The sequence below is a fragment of the Ixodes scapularis genome, unplaced genomic scaffold (genome assembly GCF_016920785.2).
Source record: "Ixodes scapularis isolate PalLabHiFi unplaced genomic scaffold, ASM1692078v2 PGA_scaffold10__122_contigs__length_95168666, whole genome shotgun sequence".
Lineage (NCBI taxonomy): Eukaryota > Metazoa > Arthropoda > Arachnida > Ixodida > Ixodidae > Ixodes > Ixodes scapularis.
Window position 1 is genome coordinate 3,607,241 of NW_024609836.1, and position 19,414 is coordinate 3,626,654.

The following is a 19,414-nucleotide window of genomic DNA, read 5'->3' on the forward strand; positions in this document are numbered from 1 at the left end:
GCGGTGGGAAGTGCATTCCACAAAACTAACCCGCCAGAAGAGACCATGAACATGAGAACTACTTTGAAACTTCAGAGTGCTGTCTGTGTTTGACGCAAAATCAAATCGAATATAGTATGTTACCCGAGGTGAGTATAGAAATTTGCTCAAACCCGCACAGTCGTCTCAACGATCCGGCCAGGTAGCGAGGCCTGAGCTATTTGTTAAGGCCTTGTATGCCTCATCGTTCAGTCAACCTTCAAAGCCCTCGAGCGAAAACATTTCAGCGACACGAAAGGTACTAAAACATTTACGTGACCACTCGGGCGAATTACAGGCAATGAAATTTAGAAGGATGACAAAATGAATTGAGAGGAATCAAAGTGATTTAAAAGGAATCAAAGTGAAGAAAAATTAAAGTGAATTAAGAGCAACTAAAGAGAAGTAATGGGAAATTAAGGACTATAAAGCAAATGAAGAGGAATGAAAGTTGAGTAAGAGGACTACGAGCAATTGTGTGCGTGAAACCTGGATATAACATGAATCTGAGAATATGAAAAAGAGAATGTGAAAAAAAGTAAATCACGTGCCTCTCTTTAATGCGTCAGCGCTTGGGCTTTCGCTTTCAAGTCGTGAGACCGTGAAACATAAGAGACCGTGAATTTTTTTAGTATTATTAAAGAGAAATGAAGTTTTCGGGCAATGTTGGCACAAATTTCTCACATTTTTTGGCAAAATGTGGAGGGATGTAGTGGGGTAAGCCCCTTAGCACAAATGGTGTAGAAATCGCATCACTACACTTCTACGAGTAACGTAGGGTGCAAGGTGCAACCCCGGTGTCGGGTGGCATACTTTTGGTTTGCGTTTTAAAATAAGCTGCACTCTTCAATCGAATTGGGTGCAGGTGAAAGCATATCGAATAGGCCAGTAAATTGCAAAGAACACGCACACTTTTTCTCTTAAATAGCGAAATATTTATTACGGTGTGGGCATACACACACAAAACACTCAAAATCTCCTTTCATAAAATTGGCAAAACAATGCGTGTTTGTATTTCTAAGCAAGTGTAGCTATGGCCCTAAACTTGCGATGTGTCCAAGCTCCTATGACATGTTTACACCAGCTGTAGAAAAACAGCATCAATGAGCTCGCAGGATGCACTGACAAGACCAAATGTCAATACTACGAAACAATTTGTTCCAGGATGTCTCGACACTGCCTACAAGTGAGAGTACTTTGTGGTACTATATGAAATATATGCATACCGGTTAAGTGTAAAAATAGGCTTCTTATGTCAATGGATTACTGCAAAACAAAACAAAAAAAGCAAATGTTCCTATTAAGCTTGGTGGTCCCTTCAAAACATGCACTAACAGGGCCACTAAAATAGGTTGTTGTTTTTACAAGACATAAATGATTGGTTTTCCGGTAGTGGCACCTAAACACAGAGTATGAATGAAAAATTGTATCATAAAACAATACATGCGACAATATTTCAGCGCTCCCTGTTTTACTCCAATTCGCAAGGTGTGATGCCGCCAAGGAAAGGCGGCTCATCCATGTCACACATGCAGAGGCGAGCTCTACAACAATGGTTGCCTGCATGGTACTTGTAGACGTTGCACCGTTTTTGATTTAAAAAAACGACTTTAGAGTGACCGATTTGTTGTGGTGCTCATGGTATGCAGCATCAATGCTATGAAAGAAGGGACACGCAAGAAATGCTACGACGGACAGAGCAAGGCTATGAAAATGTACACGCGTGGAACTATAATTGGTACGACCCACCACCTACTACATGCGTACGAGGCTTCACTATAAATTTATTCGCTATATTTTTGTTTTCGAGTAGCAAAATACTTTAATGAATTCGGGTCAAGATGTGGCATTGAGAGCCACAGCAGTGTGTAGGCAGTTTGCACGTCCTAAAATAGTGATGCATCTACCATTGTTTTGTGGGTGGCATTCTTGTTTGCTTAGCAATTTCTACAATTTTATCACGAGCCAACTTTGTTGGAAATACATGGCTCGCACGTGACGCCGGTCCGCCTCTCTTTCTGATGGCCAGAAGCGCCTGGTTAAGGCTGCCCCCTCGCGCGCCCTTTCCCCCGTTATGTGTGCCAAAGTGACGTTGGTGCGGGCTACGTAGTAGACAGAGGATGCTGAATGTATGAAGCTAAAACCTGCGCCGCGCATTTGCGAAGAATTCAGTACAATATCTGCGAGCCGTGTCAAATGTGTACATTTTTACGACCTCACACTTTTTTATTTTTTTTCTCCCCTTTGTCTAATCACAAGTTCACACATTGGGAAATTCGACCATGAATACCAAGTGGGCCTCTCTGCTTCTTCCATTATACATGCAAGAAGAACAGTAAAGTAAGACACTTCTCCCACTCCCTTTTGATGCGTTTGACTAGGTGACACGTTACATACAGCAGCTAGCCAAAGTAAACAGACTCAACGCCGTCTTCTGAGACGCCGATATACATGGGTGGCACACTCGCAAGCAGTTTTGCTCCACAGACGGGATAGGAATTCTGCGATGGCTGCATTCAACTTGTCAAGAACTATTCAACCACCACGAATAAAATGAATGCAGAAACCGTTAGTGGTGCGACATAGTGACTATAACAGATGACGGACGTGTCAACACCGTCTTAACTCAAAGCTTGAGCCACGGACAACATGTAGGGCGAGGCATTTCATACGTCGCACCACAGGTACCATCCCACGGCTAAATTTTCTCCACTGTCACGAGGTTCCCAATAACGAAGGAACCAAAGTGTGTCAGTCCATACATTCCCTTGGACTAAGCAACCTGGAAAGAAAGTTTGCTACACCTGGTCGGACGGGAAATTGGCCATGATGCGGGCAATTGCGATCGGCACACCGTGGTGTGGTATTCGACTGGCACACTGATGCAGGTGCTAGTTACCAGCTAATCGTGATCGTCACACTGTGATGTGCATGATGTATGCACAATGATATGCACGATCATGATCAGCTCATCATAATTGGTGAATTTATTTGAGTGATCGTTAACATCCAATCGCGATCGGCCCATCATAGTCTACACACCGATGCGGGTGATCATTAGCGGCGCATCGATGGAGGTGAGTGCTATCGGCCAATTGTGATCGGCACACACCGATGTGGACAATCGTGATCGGTCCATTTCTTGATGCAAGGCCGTGGGGGTATACGGACCTCGAGTCTTTTGGGCAAACTTTGTCGGCGGGCAGGCGGACGGGTCAGTTGCCCATGTGCTCCTCGATGCCGTCGCTCTCCGTGACCAGGGCCCTCTCGAGGATGACGCGGCCCTCCTTGTAGCGCTGACTCTCCTCTGTGGCAAACTCGTAGATCCAGCCCAGCTTGGTGTCGCAGTTCTTGCAGGACACATCGCGTACCATGTGCCGGCCCGTCAGCATCACTCGGTCCTGCACCTCACTGCACCGGAGAGGAAGCTCACTTATTGAAGGGCCACCGACAGCCATAACATTCATGGTGCATTATCCTCAAAATTCAGTTTGGAAATGGCCTATTTGCGGATAAAAATATAATTTTAAAAAGCAAGATTTGGAACTCTCGGCTGAATTAATGAATGATGTAAATGGCAAAATGGTGCACTTTGCGCTTTTTGAAGGACTTCAAACCAGAAGTGTGATTTAGACGGCAACTCTAAACGAAAACGACAGCAAAATAAATGACTGGTATCGCTTTCATGGCATGAAACATGATTGCAACCGATATATTAAGTCAAGTGGAGCCGCAGGCTCCACTTAAACCGATTTTGAAGATGCGACCAGCTGGTCTTTAGCGGGCGGCAAGCAGGTTATCTTTTAGACGGGAAAAATTGGCGCAGTATCCCCGTGATGTCAAGGTGCGGTTGATTGGTTGTACCACAGCACCACGATGATGTCACGTGTTGCCATCTCTCCAGCAGATAGTTTCGATCTTGCCGTAGACGCCCGAAACCAAATTTTTTTGCTGTGATACTGTATTTAAAAAAACCACACAATACCAGAAAAAAAAAAAAAAGATACCTTGTAAGTTGAGGACACTGCTTTAGCTGAAAACAGTCGTAATCCCAAATTCAGAAATATTGAGCAAAGTTGCCCTTTCCTTCCTTCTCAACAATTGGGGCAAATTAATTTTATTCCGAGGCATGCCTGTCCTAACCAGGTGAAAATGTTTTTTTTCCTAGGTTCAGTATTTTTTTTAAGGAGGACACATACCCGAAAAACACAGTTTTCTATGAAGGAAGGAAATTTTGGTGCAATATTTATGCCACGCGACACAATTTAGATGGAGATCATGGCCCACTCTAAGCCCTACCCACATATCAGTGGCCATGCCCATTACTACTGGATTGGCTTGGTTGCTTAGCCAAACACGTAAGCAAGCCTAATGTGTCTCTGTCACGACATCTGGTTCTCTAGTCTGGATCCATTTGCTACTCATGTGAGCTGTGGTGTCCGGAAGCGTACTCCATCCTCCGCTACTCTGCCTGTCTGTAGCGTCTGCAAGACGCGTCCAGGGAAAGCTGCACTGTGGTGTCCTATCGTGCACAAGCCATGGTTCAATACAGGCGTCTGTCAGCATCTGTCAATGCGCACTAAAAGGCATCTGAAAAACTAAAATACATCAACAAAATAAAGTTTTTTTTTTTCTAGCTTTTCTGTACTTGTTTTCTTACATTGCATCCAAGAGCAAGGTCAGTGAGCAACACGATGCAGTCAAAATGCACCTAAATCTATTTGGCTTAACAAGCCAGGTGCGCCGCACAAAACTCTGAAACAAAGTGACAGGAAGGAAGCTACACGTAGAAATTTCACCAGGTAAAATCTGCTACCTTCGACAAAAGTTTGAGCTTCCTTCCCTCCAGCAGATGCCACGTTTTGCAGTGTCAGGATTTACCGTGATGCTTCCAGCCCACCTGTAGTTGAGGTTGACCACTTTGTTGAACAGGAACGCCCTCCCCGTGGCGCCCGTGAACCGGGTGCTGATGAGCTCATTGCGATTGGTCAGCACGGTGTCGCAGCTGGCGCAGGAAAACAGCCGTGCACCGCCAATGTGCTCCAGGAATATACGGCCCATTCTCGGCCCTGCGATTGTGAAAATGAAAACATCAGTTGCCAACGTTCGAAGCTTCGAGAAAAAAAAAAGAACGAGTAAAGGCTAGATCAAGCATTTGCTTTTGAGTGTGCTGCGATTGCCCACAACCCAGTTATAACTGCTTATAACCAATCATCACATTGCTGCCATCTATCGGGTGGCACCGGAACACCTTCAATTTCCGCGCACATTTTCTAGTCTTTTATGGACCATTCTTTCACCGTGGGCTCGGAATAATTGTAACAATGTTGTAAGCAATATTTCTTGTAGAGAGTGCATAGATTTGATTTCGCAAATACTGTAAAGCCTTATAGGCAGATTGGAAGTGTTCCGGGGCCACCTCATAGATGGCACCACCTTGTTAATCATGTTGTACCCAAGACTGTGGGGCAGAAAAGGAAAAAAGAAATTTTAGTCGAAGCAACAGACATGGAAGGGAACATCTACCACCACTCGCCTGCGCATTTAGTCTTTTCTATACAGAGCCCAGATTTGAGAGAGCAACTTAGACAGTGAGAAGCGTTTGCAACTTAATGGGGGATGCCTCCTGTGCCGTGAGTGCGCCGCGTTTTGGGTGGCGGGGAGGAAAGAGGCCGAGACGCCCGCAGACGCCGCCGCCTCGCAACTCGTACAGCATACGCGGCCGTAAACCGCGCGACCCCGATTGCGCGGTTGGAAACTCGGAAATATGGACTCTCGGCATTTTCTCGCCGGAGGTAGTTACGAGCAAGGATCGCACTCTACAGCAAACGTGTGAACCCGCCTTTACCTCGGCAGTGAGACGGATCTTCTCGAGTCGGTGTCACGACTCTAGTGTGCCTAGATTTCAGATGTTGGATCTGGGTGACGTTTACGGTGCGAGTTTCCCCCTCTCTCGAACCAATGCGGAGCGCAAATTCGTCCGCTTTTGCAGGGATTGTGACAGGGGAACGTCGAGCTCCGATATGTTTCGATCGAAGGATAGTGGGTAGACCTTGAGGCAGCTTGCTTTGGGATCCACCCACTATCCTTCAATCGGAGCCAATCGGAGCTCGGCGTTCCGACGTTACCGCAACCCCTACAAAAGAAGTGTACAAACTTGCACTCCGCATAGGCTCTTCACGCAACTCTGGAGGAGGCGACGTGACCCGCTGGCAAAGACGCGACCTTCGGAAAAAGGGAGCTCATGCCTGTCAAAACATGTGGTAAAAACTTAAACGACCTGGTGGCAACAATGCGAAACGGAGCAGTGTATACTGTTGGAGTGGGACGCCGCTAAGCAACGGTAAATACACTAAATGTTCGCAAAGCACCGGAGGGGTGTCCACTGGAACCGAAACATGCCACATGGTTTCATTTGAATGTTTCTCGCGTGTTCACGATGTGGGGATTCCTCTGGTCTTCCTTCCCCGATGGCTGCGACAACGGCCGCAGGTCGGAACACTCGGCTTCCTTCGCCGTGAGCTCCGACCTGTTCGTGAGGCGGAGGGTACCCTGTCTTAGGGGGGCCCCCCTCCCACTCCCTCTCGGGGGGACGGATTTCCGTTCCCCCACTCGGATCACGGCTGACAGGCGAGGAGGTTTCGCCTCTTGTTTTCCCGCTTTCGGGAAAGAGACTCGTCCGGGTGACCGCGAAAGAGATAGGACGTGTGTCGGCGACTTCTCCGATGCTTCCCCGGTCTTGGCTCTCCGGAACCCCGCGTCTGGCCAGGTAAGGACCTTTTCTTACCTTGCCGGCGCAAGGGGGTAGTTTGGATGGGGACATAGTAGTTCATTTTAAGAGTGTTCTAATGAATGCTCTTGAACTCTATCCTTACTCTGGTACATGTGTCTTATCTTCCGCTATATTCGAGAGAGTGAGACAAGGTAGACGATCATTGGCACCGACGGAGGTAATTAATCGAACCAACCCGCAGTAATGTAGCCCTAAACGTCGTCTACATTGCCGCGGAGATGTGGGGACCGCGCTACTAGGTTAGACGTCTCTTTTGAGATATCGCCGCTGTTGAGACAACCCTTTGGTTACTCTATCGGTACCTGTGTTGGTAGCTAGCAAAATCCCACAACATATAGGCTGATGCTTGCACCCCACTAGAGGTACACAGCTTCAACAAGGCGGTAAGTTGGGCTAGTTGGTTGAACATCGTCAAACGTGAAAACAGCGCAAAAAATTGAACAAAGGACAAGTGAAAGAAGTGCACGGACAAAGCGCTGTTGCCGGGAACATGCCCCGAGCAGCACATTTCCCTCCGCATGTACTTTTAAGCGCAACATCCGTCTACTTGCAAGCACACTCATTTTGTCTCCACGTCATTGGCATTATACTCGGACATAACGACGCTAATCAGCTGTTCACAATGAAGCCGGTAAAGTAGACGAGCTTCGCCGGAGTTAAGATGGACAACACAAGAACGACAGAAACTTCCTCCGAACTCATTTTCTGGTGCCAGTGGACAAACTAGTGCTAACGCCTTACTAAACGCGAACGATCCCTTCATAAACTGCAGGTTCAGCTCATATGCTGTGCTTTAATTAATGAACTTGGACACTCTGCAAGTCAACGCAACTGAATTCACGGAATTTCTGTAGCATCTAACACGCTGCCATACTATAACAGCGAATTAAGCATGCTCACTGCTTTTCCAGTGACACTCGGAGCTGTGGACAGGCGACACTAAAACAGAATCCGCGCAGGACTCCGCGACACACACTCAAAAAAACAACTTGTCACCGTCAGTTCTGCCGAGCTGACACGGCATGGTTAACGTACATACGTACACAGTTACTACGCACGCGCTCGCGTGCTTCTATAATTCTATCGAATCACTGGAAAATAAATATTCCAGAACCTAGAAAGCTACCAAGCGGTTTAATCGCGCGTTCACTGTAACCTCGGGGATTTGGTTCCCAAACTGAACAACGAGAATGCGGGTTAGGGCTCTCGACATTTATAAGTCGGAGGCTTACCGATCAGCGGTGAACGCGACGTCCACAACTCCCAGCTTACTGTTGCCGAGTAACCGCTGTATTCACGACGTGCAGGACTGTAAACACTCGGCCAGCTCAGGTCAAAACACTACGGACAAACACCGCACCACCATCGGAAACTAGCAGCACCAGATAGCAACACATGACGTCACAATCATATGTTGTCTGTATCCTTTCCCTTTTACCGTTGCCGTTGCCTTTTACGCCTTTTACCCTCTTTTACTTATATTATTTTTAACACTTTACTCAATCCTTTTGAGCTTTGTGTGTCTTAAAATAAAAAAAAAACTGTCCAATTATTATTATAATAATTAAAAATTAAAAGAAATAATAGATGTAACATTTAGCCCAAAACAGCGTTACGTTGGTTACGTTTAAAACGAAACAAAAACAAGAGTGATAAGAGTTAATCCACTACAATCCATTTCCACATCCAGAATCCAATCCAATGATCTAATCACAAACGTTTTTAAGATGGCGTCGACTCGTAGGCGCGTTGTGCAGACCGAGGATTTATCGAACGTAGAGTTTGAAACCAGCGAAGATGTGGAAGTCATCCCGACATTCGACGCAATCGGACTCAGAGAAGACCTTCTTCGTGGAATTTATGCCTACGGTAAGCTGTGATGCGTGCTCCGAGTATGCGAAATCACTGGGCCTAACCTCACCTCACTGAATGGCGTCTTCGCGGCCATTTCCGATGCGTCGCACGTCGAAAGCACGACCATAATTCAAAGCCCGGTGTCATTGAATGCTCGCTCCCCCTTCGTATCTGTCTAGAGTCGTTATATTCGAGAGTAATCTTAAAAGAGTTCCGTGTTCGTTCGCTATGCCACCCCTGATGGTGGCATGGCTTACGTAAGGCAGTTTTTGCCGGCCGTCCTGTCGAACGTCCCTGGTTTTGTCGCGGACGTCATTTCCATGTGCCCGCGTATGTAGCTTCCTTTAAAGCTACTCGAGGCGTGGCAGAGCTCACTTAATAAAGCTTTGCGGCACGCGTCGCTGTATGTTGAACTGACGTTGGCGAGTCCGGCAGGAAGAATCTTGCGCACAACGGACCGTCGTGTCGTAGTTGTGGACAGCGATCTCAGCACCAATATGGTGCCTCGATCGCGTCTTTGACTGGTGTGTTTAGCGCCCTATCCCGCCCATACATCAAAAGTGGTCCCAATGTGGCAACAAATGACACGGGTGTCATGCTGTTGCCTGTCGCGATCCTGGCGGCTGGCCGTAGAAATGCTGGCGAAAAGTACGAGCGAACGCGAGTGTCGCTGTCGTCACGGCGTCGCTTTAGGCGTCCCAACTTCCGGTTGCCGTAGCTTCCGTGAACTGTCACAATGGAAAGCGACCTGCAGCAGAACAGGCGGCTGCCATTTTTACCACAACTGTTGAGACGCCACCAGGGTCGCAACCGGCGACAGCATGACACTTTTATGACGTCATCAGGCGGAAATCGAGGGACCACTTTTTTGGCCGCGGTAAACACACCAGTCGGAGACGCGTTCCAGGCACCATAGCACCACGGTTGCCGTAATGCAAGCTATGTTGTCGTTAGACGGGCGCGTGTATCAGCTGTCCGCAAGTGCAGAGCTGCCCCGCTGGAAAGAAGAGCAGAGCTCGGCGTTCCGACGTCACCACAACCCCTGCAAAAGAAGCAGACGAACGTGCGCTCCGCATAGCCAGCGTCATTAGATTAGCAGCTCAGTTTCGGAACTGCTCATAGACTCTGCTTGCCCGAGCAGTACCCCCCCTCACTCACCACCACTTGCCTCCCGTCGCTCGATGCGCTGGAATGCTGCTATAATAACTGCAGTGGATTCTAGGGAATACATACATTTCGAAGCACAGCGTCTAGATGGCGTTCAAGGTCTGCTCTATAGAACAGTTATGAAACAAAAATCTAGATGGGGCTTCAAACGATGGAAGGCAGACTGAAGTGAGTGATGGGGGTACCCCCTTCCGCGCGAGTTTCACAACTGAAGTAATCTAGTAAAGTTGGCATAGCGGAGAGCAAGTCGTCTGCTTCTTGCGGAGGGAATCGCAGTGACGTCAGAACGATGCTGAGTTCTGATTGGCTTTGGTTGGGAGGATAGTGGCTAGATGCCTTGAGGTCTACCCTCTATTTTTTTTTTTTCAATCAGTCAATAAGATCTCGGCATTGTGACATCATCGCAACCCCTGTGCAAGAAGCAGCCGAAATCGCGCTCCAAATTGCAGTCCAGCGACAGCAATATCAGCCAAGTGCTCCTCCCCTTCGCTGTAGCGTCGTTGCGTGACAGGAAGCAGAAGGGACTTTTGCAGTTCTCTTACCCGCTTCTTCGCCCAAAGGTGCAGCGAGCATGTACGTAGGAGCCGCGAAACACACAACGCCAAGATGCAATCTGCATATATGGGTTATTTATTAAAACTTCGAATTGAGAGTTCTGCAGAAATCCACAATCTGTATATTGAAAACAAGACCAAAACGTGTTTGTATTTGGTGCTGATTGGGTATAGTCAAATTCACGTAAGAGCTTATCGTGCGTTTTATTTATTCTGTAGGAGTGTGGTGAGCTGGGCTAGTTGTTGTGACGACAGGTGGAACATAGCGGTGCACAAAGGACGAGATCAAAGGAATGGAACTCGCAGGCACCTGTGTGTTCCTTTCCTTTGTCCTCGTCTTTTGTGCGCTGTAGCGTTGAGCGGGTTTCTTATTGATTGCATGAGGGGAACACCCAATGAGGAGCAGTTGTGTGCATCTCGAGGGTGGTGCAGTGAGCAGAACAAAGAACAGGCGGAATGCTAAGCACCGAACATCATTAACCCTGTGGACGTGTTCTGTGCGTACGTCTTGAGGACAATGCGCCTTGCGTTTAACTACACAAGCACCCAAAAGAATGCTGGGAATGTTGGTGCGTGCCTGAGCCTTATCACTTGCAAAGGTTCCCTGTGAAAGACCCAGGTAAGGGGCTGGCAAATGCGTGTCTCAAGTATCATTCGCTTTAGCTTTCTGCTTTGTATTGAAGTCCGAAGGAGATGCCCTGTTCTTTTTATCCTGTCAGTTGCCATAGCACAATTACTAGTTGCAATAACAGTCGTCTCTGGTCGTCGGGGAGGTCCTTCAATTGTCTTGCCTCCAGCGCAAGCTTGTTAGCTGTAAGTATAAACCAGTAAAGAAATGCACACACGCTCCCCATTGATATGTACGGTCGATGTCTAAACGGAAAACGGCCACGTGTACGTTTTTCAGTTTTTGCAAAAGCGTACGCCTTCTTTGCCGGCATCTGCGGTATCCTGTTTGAACGGCCCTCCAACTTCGTCTGCCCCAGTCTTTTTTCATTTATGAGATGTTTTGTTAACCTCCCCACCTATTTGAAACACAAACTCACAGCCATGTGCTCTTTCCCACTTCAGGGTTCGAGAAGCCGTCAGCCATCCAGCAGCGCTCCATCAAGCCCGTCATCAAGGGACGAGACGTGATTGCCCAGTGCGTACTAGAGACCACTCTAGTGCATTACAGTCACCAACATTCTAAAGAGACCATGAAGTGTATTTTGGGCTGGCATAAATGATTTTAAAGTGGATTTCACTAATCACATATCATTTAGTGGGCTGAAATGAAACTAATACATGAAAGTAAAAAAACAAAAATCTGCTAAAAATAAATGTTTCTTTTTTGTTTGATTTTTTAAAGGTTATTCTGGCACTATGCCACACTGCCTGGTGATAGTTACAAAACGACAGAAGGAAAGGAAATTGCAGGGGAGAAAAAAATTCTAATTTTGTTTCTAGGCTCGGTGGTGCAAGCTACTACCTATTACGAAAGGTAAAACCGTTACCGTACATCCATGCTTCTTGGTACGAAAATTTGAAAATATGATGGACTATTTCCTACTTTTATTCCTTTGAAAGTTCTTTGCCTTTTCACTGCAATGCATCCGCGGTGTCCAAGGACGTCAGCCGAAGCGAGCTCACGCATTGGACATGAGCACTGCGTCGTTTGGATATACGCGCTCGTCAACAATTGATCTGTCGAGAAACGTTTGAATTCGCGTTTGTGACCTGTGAGTGCCGCGACGATGCTCGTCGTCATTTGTGAAGGACAAGTTCTGTGGTGTGCCTAAAGGGCCCCTGAAAAGAAGAAAAATGCTTTTTTAAAACAGCGTGTTAAAGTAATTTTATGTGTCCAAAAAAATTTTTAGAGCAATATTGACGGCGAGAAACTTAATTTAAATTCTGCGCACAAAGTTCGGGACGTCACGGGATGGTCATACACTCAACGAGATGGTCAGTCGCTCTTTCCACCTCAACGTGAAGGCGATGCAGATTCACCTCCATGTGCCCAAAAGGCCGAGAGAGAAAACAAGTGGAAAGAGGGGGTGACTATTCACTAAATCGCATCTCACGCCGTCAATATTGCTGAAAACAAATTTATTTTTTTTCGCGTAAAATTGTTTTTTTGACACGTCTGTCCCTAGCAAACTGTTTTAAAAGAAAATTTCTTTCTTTTTAGGGGGCCCTTTAAAAAAACGCTAAACCTGAGAGTTTTCTTTTTTCCATGTTCCAAAAGGAGTTTGTTGAAAAAATATTTTTGCCCAATTTTGGCTAAAAACATTTTCGTTACAATACAAATTTTTCGATTAGTGAATGAAACCGAAATCATACCCCTGTGGGATGATGATGATGGCATTTGTACCTAACTAGTTGGCGCTCTAAGGTTCAGTGAACTCTGAGCGCACACAAATTGGGTACAAACACTATCATCATCATTCCACGGGGGTGCAATTTTGGTTTTGCCCACAAATCGAAAAATTTGTATTGTAGCACAAATGTTGGGCAAAACATATAATTTTTTTTTTTTTCAACAAACATTTATTTTGAGAAATGCCTGTCCTGACTAGACAGAAAAACAAATTTTTTTTCCCTAAGTTTAGTGTTTCTTTTAAGGAGCGCACTGGAAGCTTGCAGTATCGCATCTGGTGAAAAACTGCATCATGACCACACAATTTCTCGTTTGAGTTGAGGAGGAAGAAATGGTAAAATCATGTCGTAATCCCTTAAAGGGGCGGTGCAACGATATTCAATCGGAATGTTTTTCACTTTACACGAGCTTACTGGCACTAGTGGGACTCAAGGATAATCGCACGCTACGCCACTGGCCAAGCAAGTTCTTTGTTGCGCTGTAATTTCGAGGAAAAAACCGAGTGTTTTCATACAATCTCTTCTTCGCAAAACCGGATGACGTAACTGGGCGGTAGCAGTACCGCCCAGTGACGATATTTGAATGCGGTTCATAGATTGGGACCCGAGCATGGTGTGGACACTAGATTTGGGCTCGTAATAATTGATAGCTCGACGTGAATTCGGGTAGTGGCCCGTGTCCAATCGCTGCAATGACGACAACAGCCGAACCATAACAATGTCTGGAACGCGTGTCCTGTGCCCTGCCAACCCCAGCGCGTGGCTATGATCAACATTGGCGGCATATAATCGGCTCCAGATCACGTGGCCGCTTGTTCTGGCTGCGAGTTGAGGGGGTGAACTCTGCTCGTTTTTCTTTATTTTTTGCGCAAAATACAAAAATCGTTGCATCGCCCCTTTAAAGTCGCTCCACAGCCAAGAGCGAGGGCCAGTAAGAACGCCCAAGAATGTATTGGGAACCAATAAGCGTGAATGTAAGGAGGCAAGCCCCCTCGTTTCTTAGGAAAGAGCTCCTGTGGTTTCTTGAGCTACCCAGAGAGATTTTTGGAATACCCAGACTCTTTCTGGCATGCTGTTTATTATCTCTGGACTTAAAATAGCTATTGGGGAAGCGGCCAATGAAGGTGATGCCAAAGTTGGTATTCAAATCTTTCCGCACACTCGAGCAGGGTGACCTCGCACGTTGCATAACCTGTAGGTCGAGCAGGCAGTCTAAGAAACGCAACACCTTGCTGGTGTTTTTCTTGCTGACGCGAGCTTATTCCACATTCATTTCAAACCATCAAACTTCTTGTAGCCCGTTGGCAATGAGCCGTAGTGCTCCCATGTTACATCCTTGACGTCACATTCGCAGCGTTGCCGATAGAACCTCCCACAAAAGGTATTGTGACTCGTGATTTCGGTGTCTAGTTAAAATGTGTGTAGTAATGGGTAAGACCAATTTTGAGACGAGTTAGTGGCTGTAAAAATGATGCTGGACGAGCTGCGCAGTAACGAGTTGGCTGTAGAGGTACGTTCATGTTGTCGTTTTCCCTCTGCAGGGCCCAGTCCGGGACGGGCAAGACGGCCACCTTCTCCATCGGCGTGCTGCAGACCATCGACACCCAGATGCGGGAGACCCAGGCGCTGATACTCTCTCCCACCAGGGAGCTGGCCGGACAGATCCAGAAGGTGGGCACTACTGGAGGCACTCGACGCTTTGGAGCGATAACCATCTCGCCGCCCGAAATCACTGTTGCCAGTTACGCGAAGCCTTGCCTGAAATCGCGGGAAACACTTTTCCGTCCCCAGAAATGGACCCTTTTCAAAATTCAGTGCCATCTGGTGACTCAGAAACCGGTTTCACTTTCGACAAACTAATGGCAGTCGTAAAACTATTTCGTCAGGCAGTCACTTTCGTGCGTCAGTGGCAGATGAGATTTGGTTCTTCATTCACCTCGTAATTCTGTCTCGATTAGTTTCAGTTTCAATGGTGATAACTTGAGAACTGACCAGTTCAAAGCAGGGATTTAAGAGCCCCTCGTTTCAATTTCCGCCATGAAAACGCTTTAGAGCAAAACTTGTGCCGAGAGATTGATTGGACTGTACTCCGAAAGAAAAGCTTACGAGGCCGTCGTATATAATCCGTGCGTCGTGTTGAACCGACGTCTCGAACACACGGTCCTCGTGTACGCTCTGCTCCGTACCTTCAACTTCGTCCTTCGTCCTCCTCAAGAAGGCCGCCATTAGTTTGGCACAGATGCCACGCTTTGAGGTGATGATAGTGTTCAAAGTTGCCAGACTGACTTTCGAAAAGGTCTATTGTCAATGACAAAGAAAAGCAATATTGCCCAAACTTCCCGACACTCTGAAGCTCAGGAAGTAGCATGTTCGGGTTGTAAGTGTCGATAATTGCACCCTCTCTGCACTGGGCAATAAAATGGCGACGCCCTCCGGACAGTCGGGAAATGTGGATGCTCTAAGCACAGCTCTGAGTATGGACAGTCCATTCTTCGATCGTCTGCCTTTCTCAGTTTGATGGCATGTCCTAGCACCCCGAGAGCAAGATTGCATATACACAGTGGCATATGCTTTCTGCAAACTTGAATAGGAGGGCTGCCTTTTCTTTTTTACTTCGGATGAACTAAAAATGAAACTGAATGATGAAAAATATGTAAGATGTGGACACTTCATCATATAATGCGCCAATCTAGGCACTTAGGACGTGGCACAATTTTTTTAGATTCCCTCGTAAAAAAATGTTGTCGCCAGAGTTCTCAGTTGTGCATCCTACGAGACCGTCGGTCGCCAAGGACGTGTAGCGCTTGTGGAGGGAACCGCAGAATGTTTGGAGGAGGAGGAAAGGCCGTCTACGGTTATTGGGGCCGAGGAAGAATCTGTCTGGCGGGTCTGGTCACCATAATTGTCTAAATTTGCTCAGTGATAATAAGTACTAGATACACTGCATGCGTCAGCATTTTGTAAAAACATTTTTTGTCAATTTCTTTTTTCTTTTGCTTGGTTGATTGAATGTTTAAAAAAAAAAAAAAAAAGTGGACCTCGCTTGTTGGCGACTGTGTAGCCTATGGTGTCTGTGTGCATTATGAATGGCATTATGAATGGAGCCACGGGGCTTTAAGCATTCTTTCGGGGATGTGTTGTTCGACAGCTGCGGCACAGTGTAACTGGCCAGTGGGACGAAGGAATGTCCGTATTTGTGGCTAGAAACTTGCACAACTTTAGAGGTGAGCATTTCTGCTATGGTTTTCTTTCATGGTGGTATTTATTAATCATTCAGGGCTTGGAAATGGTGTGTGAAAGGTTCTCTGGTGAGGTAAACAAGCCTTACCAATATGCAAAAAAAAAAAACAAAAAAACTTCGCGATAGAAACAGCAATTTCAACAATCACTTCAGTTTGGCCCAGCTCACTGATGTTTGCTTGTAGCCATGGTGGTATGGAATGAATGAGGCTAGAAACTCATTGCTAGAGGTCAGTAAGATATAGTGATTGAACATTGTTGGTCTAGCTTGTATTCAGCCACACAAAATCTTTGCCTTCGAAGTTCAACTGCCGCAAACCTTTCATGACCGTTTGGGAGAGCAACGACAGTGCAAGGGGATTTGGACGTTCCGGCAGTTTTAACGCACAATGTGTTCTACGGCTAGCTTCCAAGCCACTAGCGTCGCAAAATTTAGTGACGAAACTACGACAATGCGGCGAACCGTCTTTACGAAAGACGGTCCCTCGGTGGGAATCGAACCACCAACCTCTGGCTTGGTCCAGTGCCTCGTCCCCCGCACTGATGGAGTGGTTTCGGCTGGCGCAGTTATGGTTGCTGCTCGTACTCGCGTTGCCTTTGCCGCCCCAATGGCCGAGGAGCTTCGAACATGCTGCTTTTTCTGCCTCCCGATCTCCACCGGGAGATTAAGATGCGTTTAACCTCATTTCTTTCCTGGGCATCAGGTGATCCTGGCGCTGGGCGACTACATGAACGTCCAGTGCCACTCGTGCATTGGGGGCACCAACCTGGGGGAGGACATCCGCAAGCTGGACTATGGGCAGCACATCGTGTCTGGAACGCCAGGACGTGTCTTCGGTGAGTTCGCCCTTCTCCTCGTCCTTAACGCAGAGTATGTTTAGGCCAAGATCTCCGAGAAAAGCACGACCTGTACAGGAGAGCGCTGAATTGAAAATAAATTGTATTTAATTGAGAAAAAAAAGGGGTGAGTTGCCTCCACGGGAATAGAGTCCACGACCCTGTGCTAAAGAGGGGCGGCGGTAAAGCGTTGACTCTATAAGGGTGGTGACAAATGCAAAAATGTCGGCGTTTGAACATGTTCAAACGGCGCGCAGAGACGATGACGGCTTGCTTCGTGTTTACCCATTAATCGTTTCAAGTAAAACTCGGTGCTTCGACGTACTCGCATTCTTTCATCTCCCTCGTTTTCTGTTAGTGTAACCAAATGAAATCGAGAAGAAAAAAAAAACCTACAAAGTTCGCCACATACTTCCTCGAGCATTCTTGGTATGTGGGCAACCGTCGGCAGCAAGCCGCACTTAGTCGAGCGTACTTAGTTTGCAGGCGACAGTTGGCGGCAAGTCGCACTTGGTCCGTCGTACTCCGTCGGCGGGCAATCGTAGGAGGCAAGTCGTACTTAGTTTGACATAATTAGACTTAAATCCTGTTACAGCCGAGGCCGCGATTGGACAAAGCCGATGGAGCATTGCGAAAAGTGCATTGTCACCAAACCAATCGCGCAAGCAAGCAAAATACGTAGGATTGGCTGGCGCACGCAGCTGGTTCCGTATGAGACGTAGCTCACCATGTGGACTCGTGACGTCGCGGCGTGAATCCTAACAGACCGAGGGAAAGCGCAGCGGGCATTCGACGTCGGAGCTTCGGACGATTATCAGTTGATAGAGTAAATGGTGCAAGGAACCTTCTCCCCTCGCGATTACTTGGGTTGCCACGAGGGGTCCCCAAAAATCCAAGAGCAGTAAGAACTCGAGGCCCTACGCACACCCACCAAAAAAGCAGAATCCCCGAAAAACTTCTTGTTGAGGGAGGTCCTGGTCTTGAACATGCTTTTGTCATTTCTGATCTAAATTATACGAAATTTTCGCGTGTACTATAAATGTTTCTGCTTTGCACAAACGTAAGCTCATTGTATTCCTTTCTGTTATTGTCTAAAAGAAAAACAAAAAAAAACCCTCAACTTGATTGCAAATGTTTCTGCCCAACTTTTTCGCAATACCAGCATAAAACAATCTGGCACAGTGCATGGCTCCATGTTCTAAAAATGGGACAGACCACAGCAAAACCATTCTTATCATTTTAGCGTCATTCTAGAAAAAGTTGTCGCAAGTAGAAATTTTTTACTGATAATTAGGAAGGAGCCATTAGAGTCTTCGTAAATGAGAAAGTTTTGTAACTAACATTTGTCAGAAATATTAGTCTCGTTGCACACTCCGATTCATGAAGTATTAAACCCTGAAAAAATTACGCAGATTCAAATTCTAGTCCAAAAGATACCTTGGGTGAAACTGTGTTGAGACGAAAAAATTTAATTCTGCTGAAACAGGAAAACCTTTTGAAAGCATGCTGGCAAACAGCCCGGATAAAAAGCTTTTAATTAATGTAACTATATAAATGCGCACTTCCTGAGTGCAGTACTTACATATATGTCCTTTGTGACTCGTAAATAAAAAAAATTAAAGGTTTTCAGAAATATTTTTTGTTGTAATCTTTGTTTCTTAAGATCTCGCCTTAAAACGTGCTCGTGAGACACTCTACTGTTGAAAAAATTTCCACTTGTCAATCAATCTAGTGCACCCGGAGATCACAAGAGCGTCATGCGTGCAGCGCATTCGAAACCACCCACAGCAACCAAGCATAGCAAATCATATTGCACACTAATACACGCACAACACGCTATGTGCTCTCCGGGTTTATCAGGGTCATCGAAGCAATTTTTTTTTAAAGCATGCTTGTCACTGCTTAACACAGTCTTGTATGACAGTGAATGCCGAAGCGTTGTCCTTTTTATCCAAATTTTATCCAAATTTTAAAGTTTGAATTGTGTAGAAAATTTATTTTTGAATAGCAGTTGAATTATTGAATATGCGCATAATGGAAACACCCTGGACCATTTACACTCACCTCAATTTTTTTTGCATTGAGTCAAGTTACAGAGTGCATCATGTACGGTCGGCCCGGTTATATCACACCCGGCATTTCGAATTATTGCTTATATCGAACAGTCCAAACATCGCCTTGAAAATCGCATGTTATAGTAGAGGAGCGTTGTTTTTCTGTATCGAACTCCCATGGCGGGGACACTCAATATAGCAAAAACGACTGCCGTGGCTTCTCCCGCGGTCAGATCCAATAATTTAACCGCTATTCAAAAATAAATTTTCTACACAATTCAAACTTTAAAATTTTGGTAATTTGGATTTGGATAATTTGGATAAAAAGGACAACCGGCAGCGAACAGATAGCTTGCGTTGCGGCGCTGGAAGTCTGCCAAGCCAGCATATGGGCACACGGGAATACGTAGCGAAAGATGATTAGTAAACAAAAACAGAAAAAAAAAATGACCGCATCTCCACTTGGTGAATGATGTTGATTGGGGCGAAGCTCTGGTGGTGCTGCTGATACTGATTTTGTTCATAGGTAGTGCTGATGG

At 46.3% G+C, this 19,414-nt stretch overlaps 2 protein-coding genes across 2 annotated transcripts in view; one reads left to right on the forward strand and one right to left on the reverse strand.

Annotated features, from left to right (window-relative positions):
* Window positions 1–930: 930 nt before the first annotated feature.
* Window positions 931–8,224, reverse strand: LOC8040157 (protein yippee-like 5). Its single transcript, XM_029980073.4, has 3 exons — window positions 8,044–8,224; window positions 4,919–5,087; window positions 931–3,429 (listed from the first exon to the last, which is right to left on the reverse strand). The coding sequence occupies exons 2-3, from the start codon at window positions 5,077–5,079 to the stop codon at window positions 3,234–3,236; spliced, it is 357 nt and encodes a 118-aa protein (XP_029835933.1). The 5' UTR covers window positions 5,080–5,087; window positions 8,044–8,224; the 3' UTR covers window positions 931–3,233.
* Window positions 8,225–8,478: 254 nt separating this feature from the next.
* LOC8040158 (eukaryotic initiation factor 4A-III) overlaps window positions 8,479–19,414 on the forward strand; it is a 37,288-nt gene continuing 26,352 nt past the window's right edge. The window contains exons 1-4 of the mRNA XM_002413988.4: window positions 8,479–8,680; window positions 11,458–11,530; window positions 14,286–14,415; window positions 16,689–16,821. Of these exons, the coding sequence (XP_002414033.1) occupies window positions 8,539–8,680; window positions 11,458–11,530; window positions 14,286–14,415; window positions 16,689–16,821 (478 nt within the window). The 5' untranslated portion in view covers window positions 8,479–8,538. The remainder of the gene's footprint in view (window positions 8,681–11,457; window positions 11,531–14,285; window positions 14,416–16,688; window positions 16,822–19,414) is intronic.

Excerpts from the sequence above, each read along its gene's own strand:
- LOC8040157 (XM_029980073.4), bottom strand. The coding sequence starts at position 5,079 with ATGGGCCGTATATTCCTGGAGCACATTGGCGGTGCACGGCTGTTTTCC. Across the intron at positions 3,430-4,918 it reads GTGGTCAACCTCAACTACAG|TGAGGTGCAGGACCGAGTGA; the intron begins GTGGGCTGGAAG and ends TCTCCGGTGCAG.